Consider the following 8,368-nt stretch of genomic DNA (forward strand, 5'->3'; position numbering starts at 1 on the left):
TATTTTTAGTAGCGACGGGGTTTCACCATGTTGGCCAGGCTGGTCATGAACCCCTGGGTTCAAATGTTCCTCCCACCTCGGCCTCCCCAAGTGCTGGGATTATAGGCTTGAGCCACTGGTCCCAGTTGGTTTTTGTATTTTAGGAAGATCACTCTGCAAACAGTGTAGACTCATGGATGGATCAAAGGGGAACAAGAGTGGAGAAAGCAAGAGAGGACAGAAGATCATTTAGAAGTCCAGGTAAGAGCTGATGAAGCCTATACTCTATGAGGACGGACATCTAGGTGCAAACACAGCAGACCTTTAGGAGATTAAACTGAAGTATTTGATAGAAAATACTGTAGTTTTCAAAAAAACTCTAGGCTTATAATCCCAGCATTTTGGGAGGCCAAGTCAGGAGGATCACTTGAGGCCAGATGTTCAATTTCAGCCTGAGCAAAAGAGAGAGACCCCATCTCTACAAAAATAAAATAAAAAATTGGAAAGGCATGGTACCCTGTGCCTATAGTCCTAGCTACTCAGGAGGCTGAGCAGGGAGGATCCCTTGAGCCTAGGAGTTCAAGTTACAGGGAGCTATGATTATGCCACTGCACTCCAGCCTGGACAACAAAGCAAGACCCTGTTTCTAAAAAAAAGCAAACCAACAAACCCCTCTAGTTTGACAGAACATGTTATAGTTAAACCAAAACACCCTGAAATTACATGGAAATATATTTTACAATAATTGCATGAGACATAAAAATTAACCCTAAATAATATGCAGGATCTTTTAAAATTATTAAAAGCAAACTGTTGGCCGGGCGTGATGGTTCGCGCCTGTAATCCCAACACTTTGGGAGGCTGAGGTGGGCAGATCACTTGAGGTCAGGAGTTCAAGACCAGCCTGGCCAACATGGTGAAACCCCATCTCTACTAAAAATACAAAAATTAGCTGGGCGTGGTGGCGGGTGCCTATAATCCCAGCTACCCAGGAGGCTGAGGCAGGAGAATCGCTAGAACCTGGGAGGCAGAGGCTGCAGTGAGCCAAGATTGTGCCACTGCACTCCAGCCTGGGCGACAGAACAAGACTCTGTCTCAAAATAAATAAATAAATAAAAGTAAACTGTTCACAAAGATCAGTTTCAAAGAAGGTTTCCGTAACTTAGCAGAGACATTTTAATGGAAAAGAATACAGGTTACTCACTTCCAAACCCAAGCCCTGAAAATAAGTTGCTTCTTTTTATCACTCTTAAGATACTTTTCATAATTTAAAAAAAAGATTTTTCATAATTTAAATGCCTCTTCTCAAAACAAATGTACAAAGTTTTTAAACTAAAAAAGGAAGGATAGTAGATAAAATATTATTTAAATCGAACTTCAACAATTTAATTTGCAAATAAATACATATTACAATAAAACAAGGCAGTGAGACAACAGAGTCCCAACTTCAGAAGAAAAAATAATAATAATCAAAGATCAATAAAGGGCAGTAGTCTCAATGGATGAGATAAAACATTAAGTGGTACTCACTGTGTGTTTCTTTCACAGAGTGTCAACTTCAGTAGGAAGTAAGAGGAAAACCATGACATTCACTGATCTCTTTTGTTAAGACACGAAGGTAAACTTCCTTTGGCTATTTTTCCAATATATGTAGTAACCCTCGGAATAAATAAAACTTAGTGATCTTGTTTCACTCTTGAATTTGTGATGCTACTTGACAATATTTGTCAATATTTCCTAGGTTTTCTTAATGCCATAAAGAAGCTATTTTTTATGGAGGATTTTTTTTTTTGGTTTGAGACCTAGTCTTTATGTTTGTTTGGTTTTGAGACCTAGTCTCGCTGTGTTACCCAGGCTGGAATGCAGTGGTGTGATCTCGGCTCACTGCAGACTTGACCTCCCAGGCTCAAGCGATCCTCCCACCTCAGCCTCCTGAGTAGCTGGAATTACAGGTGCACACCACCACACTTGACTACTTTTTCTATCTTTCGTAGAGACCAGGTTTCGTCGTGTTCCCCAGGCTGGTTTTGAACTCCGGGGCTCAAGTGTTATGCCCACTTCAGCCTCTGAAAGTGTTGAGATAACAGCCATGAGCCACCACGCCTGGCCCAGGAAGCTATTCCTAAATCCCACCAATTTAAGGATTTTATTATCAGAAATAAATTCACAGCTATTTACAGGGAAACAGGATCTTGACTTTTGACCTAGCTACTTTTGGTCTTTCATGTCATTTTTCTCCACTGTAATATCTGGTCATTAGTAATCTAATTATGTGCAAGGATCCTGCTTTCTGCAACTATTTTATTAGGAGAAAAACTGGGATGAAATTACTTTAAATAGATCTAACTCCCACACTCAAAAATTGATTATCTAGTATATGGATTATTCATTACCCTTGATACTTAGTATGGCCATTCTCTGGCCATTTTTGTAGTGGCTGAGAAGGGAGCACACTGACATTCAAATGATTCAAAGCTGGTAACATTACTAGTCTGTACCATAAACTCCAGAAGGAAAGGATGAAACATTGTTTAAAGCAGGGCTTTGCATGTCAGTTACCCTCTCTATCTGCTGACCTGCCAATACCAGGATCATCAATCACGCTTCTGCCCAGCTAAATGGAGAGCTGGGGATACAACAAAACAAGCTCTGCTCAATGACAGGACGGACACTCCATTATGATTCCACCTCTTTTAGTTTTATTTCAGTGAGCAAGAAAGGGAAAGCACAGAAAAAATACTACTCGTCATTAGTTTTCCTCAAGGACCTTCCACAGTGCTGGAAAAGCCGCAGGTACTCATTAAATCTTGTTCAGTTAAATGCTAACAGTTAGAAGACCATGCAAAACATGAAAATGTTCCAGATGAAGTTCCTTTATGTGGACCTTCTCATCTAGGTCATCGTGTTGCACTTTTTCACAATTATCCTACATTTTCTCTTTAACCCCCCTGCTTTAGAGGTCTTATCTGCTTCTCCATTTAAGCATGAACTCCATGACTTCAGGGCCTGAGTGCTATCTTTCTTGTATCCTACACATAGTATTCAGTAATGATTCCACCAATAAATGCTCTTACAACTTCATGTGAAAAGTTACGTATTGCCTTATCTACCACTGCATTCCACTTTTTTTACTATAAAGAAGATACTGATTCACACCCTTGATTTGTATGGCTAATTAAGTCAAAACATCATCTATTACTGTAGTGGGTCATATCATACTAAGAATATAAGAATTGATCATTACTGTTACCCAAGTCATTCTTACGTCTCTGAGTATAAACGGGGATGGGATTCAAGAGAATTTTGAAACTTGTAGTGTGCTGTCAAACATACATACAAAAGAAAACATACAGATGCTTACTGGTGGCTGCTTTGGAACTATCAGTATGTATCTTGTAATTACTTTTTAAGCTCAGGAACAGTAGTCTAATCAGAAAATGCATAATAGTAGCTTCTAATCTTATAAAAAGATTCTCAAAAGAAAAAGAATATCAAGCACTATAATTTTATCCTTAGTTTCTTGACATTAAATCATAAAGCTATGGGTTTGTTGTACTGAAAGATATCCATAAGGGTAACCACTTAAAAACTTTATTTTGATGTTCCTGATAACAATCCAGCAGAGAAATTCCCTATTAAAAGGGAATTTCTGTTTCAGAAATTGAATGTGTGTCATACAACACACTATCCACACTGATGGTAGGAGCTCAGCAGGCTAATGGTGCAAAGCATACCTGGAGACAGCGGGCAGGGAACAGGCAAGCAGTGTGGCCTGGCAGCAGCTGCTGGAGGGGAGGGAGAACACCAGGAGCTGCAGAACCCGACCCCCGCCAACCAGAGATCCCGCAGGGGGACCACTGATGCGAGGCTGGTTACAGTTGCCCTACGTCTAGCTGTCACTGCATGATGGTTGTGTGTGTGTGTGTGTGTGTGTGTGAGAGAGAGAGCGAGTCAGAGAGAAAGAAAGAGAGAGCGAGAGAGCGGGGAGGAGGGAGAGCAGGTTTTTGGCAATCTGTGTAAATCAAAAAATGTTTATGTAAGTTAGGGGGGTTGCAGAATAAATTGAAAGAAAGGTGGATTAGGCTGTGCGTGATTTGGTCAGAGAGATATAAAAGATGCTACACATTCCCATCAGACCAGTGTGTCTCCCAGTGCATATTTATTTGCAACCAAATCCTAACATGGCCATTGGGCATTCTTAGTATTGACTGATAATCCTTGCTAGAGTTTCAGCCTATTTGATGCTTCTATGAGAAAACTTCATTTCTGCATAATTTTTCTTGAAGACTTTTCCTCTTTTGATCTGCTCGCATTAACAAATGTCACTTCTGTATTTCTCCAACGGAAGGAATTGTGTGGAATAAAGATCAACTGTTATAACATGCCCCTGAGACAAGACGTCAAAGTTGGAAGCCAATTTTCTTTTGTAAGTCAAATGTGAAAACAGAATATAATGCCATGAATTTTGATGTATAAGCAGCTTTTTAAGGATTCTTTCTGACACCGTATGTCAAAAATCATATTATTCATGCCCAATTATTTAAAAAAAACACACACATAAACTTACACCCTGTATTATGCTTCCATTTATCTTCATGAAGCTACTGTATCCCCAATTCCATTAAGGGATAAAGGGCACAATCTTTTATATCGCTACGTAAGCAAGTCCTCCCTTCACAAGTTGCCCCGTCCTTTACAATGACTTCTTTATTTTCCACAAGTCACGTGTACAGTATTTGCTTTATTTCCCAACTAAAACTAATACACACAAATTCAGTCTCTGTTCCTTTAATGCTAATTCAGATGAAGCATCTACAGTAGAAACCCTACAGCCTCATGCTCACATGTATACAATCGTTAACAGAGACTTGACAGTGGTTGACTGAAAGTCAAACAAGTCCTAAAAAGCAACCTTTGGCAAAGCCCAAAGGAAACAAAACCATACCCTCTTGCAACCACAGCACTACTGAATCCACCCTCCAAGCATTTTTGCTTCAAACATTACAACCCAATCATTTACCAAAACCACAGCTTATTCCTGAATTAGAAAAGTAAAGTTCACGGACTTACTAAACTATACAACTCCAGCCAGAAAGTACAAATGCCTTTTCTAAGCCTGGCAATCACAGAGCATTTGAACTGAAAACCCACATTTTTAAGCTCAGAATCAGTGGCTCATTGTTGATCACCTTATTGATATAATAAACAACTGATATCTTCAAAGATTATTAGCTAGTCCCTCTTGTGCCATAGTTTAATAGACAAGAACAAATAGTTTACACACACATTCACCCTGAAGAAGGGCTGCATTAACGCTCAGCCTGTGCGATATAATTACTATACTCATAAGCACGTATTTAGTTGATTCTCTCACGTTTCAGTAGTTTTGCTTTCCAAAGCAGGGGGAAGCACAGGTCCCTGAAAGACTCCAGCAAGGTTTCTCTTGGCACAAGAATGTGATAAACAGGGAAAACACAATCACGCAGAATGTCTGGACTTGATTCCTTTGTGATACTTAAATAGCACTCCCCTACTGGGCTTTGCCCACTGCACCGAATGGAGAAACCATTTTAGAGCTTAACAATTCAGTCCCTACACACACTAAGAGGAAGAACTCAGAAAATCTAAATGTAAAATACGGGTGTGTTAAGAAATATTGAACTGTTTCCCTCTCTCCCAGCAGGACTCGCATTTTTTTTTCATCTTGGAGGCAAAACATGTTAATCCTGAGAACAGAGCCAACATCGGTCTGAAAAGAAACTTGATAGAAATCTAAAAACTCTGGTTAAAAGAAGGAAAGGAGAAAGAAAAACAAAATCCAGAAACTCCTTGGGACCAACATATCAGGGTTAAGCCCCTTGCGTGTTCATTTTCCTTGATGTCACAGCCCAACACCGGTTTAATTCAAGCATTCATGTAATTCATCAATCTTAGAAGAAGGATGCAAGAAGACTATGTACGATTCCCGAAGTTTTTCAGTGCAGTTTCACAAGAGCTCCACGTTCTAGCCCCAGATTGCTATAAGGGCAGAAGATTCTCTCTAGCTAGGGTGGTGGTTTATCATTGAACTTTTCACAAGTCACATGAGCATGTGGCTCTGATGGAGGGAGGGAGGCTGCCGAGAACAAATAACAGCTACTTTATCTTTCTTTGAATGATACAAGATACAAGCTCAAGCTGAGGAAGAGCATTTTTATTTTAGACAGGTAAACAAATGATGCCGAATTCCAATACAAAAACAAACATTTCAAAAGAAACTCCTAATGGGGGCAAAAATCATGAAGGGGGAGTGATAGACACAAAGAATTCCACATAACAAACTTTTTCAAATGTTTAAATTTTTTAAAAATCGAGTCACCTTTTCTGGGCTGGGCTCTGTATATCCAGTTTTCGTCATCCACTTCCACCTGCTGCCCACAAACCGAGAGCTCTCCATCACTGCGAAACAGCCTCTTTGTCTGCCTGGACAAGGAGGAGAAATTTATCCAACTCACAGCACGTGAGAGAGAACCGGTATTCGGCTTGAGTCTGAAGGAACCTGAAGAGCCTTCCTTTTTCATCTTCTTTTCAAAATCAACTAGAGACAAAGAACAGCCCAGCAAACAAAACGCCGGGTTTCTTGCATTGGCCCAGGTCCTCTCCACGAGCCTGCTGTTTCCCTCTCAGACAACGCTGACAGTCAGGCACCGCATTATCCAAAAAGACGGCTTCTGTGTCACCCAATTAAAAAGAAAGGGAAAAGGAGGGGTTAAGAAAGAAAAGAAAAATGTTTTACCCTAGCCACACTGTGGACTCCGTTTCTAGATCCGCGATATCCACGGCCAAAAAATAATAAATAAATAAAAGTATAATTTAAAAAATGAAGCAGCGTGTTCATTTCAGGAGCACTTGTCAGGACTTTGCAAAACACAAAGCCAAGGCACCCCGACTCTTTGGCGTGTCCCTAGCATCCCAAATTGTAATCCTACTCCTCTTCTGGGCATCTTTCCCCACCAGGGCAGAAAGCCAGCTGTCGGTTGCAGAAAGAAGTAACTCCTCACCCTAGAGAAAAAGAGTCAGGGTCAAGCCAGGCACCCAGTTTACAGTTCACCCACACGGTTACTTGCGAGAAATCAAAGAGCTCAGCTGACTCGCCCCAGCACAGGGCAGAATCACAAACCGCCCACTTGCTCTCCTTTCCGTCTGTGAAGCGCTGGTTCAGAGCCGCAGGACTCCGCAAACAATAAAACTGGCTGCGTGGCTATTGCTTGGATTACAGAACAAGCACTCCTGCGAAAGACGATAGGCTTTCCCGACACCAAAGGCACCTCATTGGAGACAGAAAACCCCGCCTCTCCATAGTCAATACTTCAGTGGCAGCTCAAACTTCTGAACTTTAGCGCAGCTAGGGGTATGCAAGTCTGTGCACAATACAGACTTCTGGGCATAAAGAAGAAGAACTTGATTATGAATTATCAAACCATACTTCTGAAACTATAATTTTGAGAAGAGGGTTAATACGATAGATAGATAGATAGATAGATAGATAGATAGATAGATAGATAGACAGACAGACAGACAGATAGATAGATCCAACATTCCTAGATAGATTTAGGAATGTCCATCATTTAAGGAAGTATATTTCCAAAGAGAATATAACAGACCCGGCTATTCACTCCCAGCTTCCAGCAAAGGTGAAACGCAGCCATTATTGTGCCTGTTATTGTCACTCCTGCCTGTCACCAGCAGCCAGAGTGTGGGGCTGAGGATTCTCCTCCGCCCTGTCACTGGGAGCCCCTGGGGGTTATTCCTCTCCAACCTTGAATGATCACCCTATCACAAAGAGTCATCAGAGAGCTATGCTAGTGGCACTTAGCTGCAGGCTCTAGCCCTGAGCCTCCTCTGCAAACTATCTAGAGCCACAACTTGCAATGCATTTGGGTGTAGCATTTCACCCAAGCCTAACTTACTGCAATTCCATGGTCCTAGGGGTGTTAAAAGTCCCTGCAACTTTCCATCATGGAGACTTGGGTCGGCATCTCCTTCTCCCAAGTGTTATTTGGAGTAAGGCACATAAGCAACAAGTAGAGAACTAGGTCTGTAGCACTTTGCTTTACTCAGCATCAATCAAATACATTAAAATTAACAAACTGCAATAGAAAATAAACTGATTAAAAATTTTAAAACCAGGATTTTGCATCATACATCTACTCCAATTCACTGAGATTTTAAGAAAAAGGCTCTACAAACTTACTGGGACAGGAACACTTGTAGAAGAGAGTCGGAAGTTCCACAAAGTGTTTCTAGGATAGGCAGTTCATATTACACCATGTAAATAATGACAGAGAACAGGTACTACTAAGGGAGAAGCTACAAAGCAGCCTCAGTTTAAAAGCTAAAAGAGTCCTTG

The 8,368-nt window shown here is 40.9% G+C and overlaps 1 protein-coding gene across 1 annotated transcript in view; it reads right to left on the minus strand.

Moving 5' to 3' along the window:
* NHSL1 (NHS like 1) overlaps positions 1 to 6,999 on the minus strand; it is a 149,787-nt gene extending 142,788 nt beyond the window's left edge. Inside the window, 1 exon segment of the mRNA XM_030809757.1 lies at positions 6,338 to 6,999. Within this exon segment, the coding sequence (XP_030665617.1) occupies positions 6,338 to 6,539 (202 nt within the window). The 5' untranslated portion in view covers positions 6,540 to 6,999.
* Between the last annotated feature and the right edge of the window lie 1,369 nt (positions 7,000 to 8,368).

The sequence above is a fragment of the Nomascus leucogenys genome, chromosome 3 (genome assembly GCF_006542625.1).
Source record: "Nomascus leucogenys isolate Asia chromosome 3, Asia_NLE_v1, whole genome shotgun sequence".
Lineage (NCBI taxonomy): Eukaryota > Metazoa > Chordata > Mammalia > Primates > Hylobatidae > Nomascus > Nomascus leucogenys.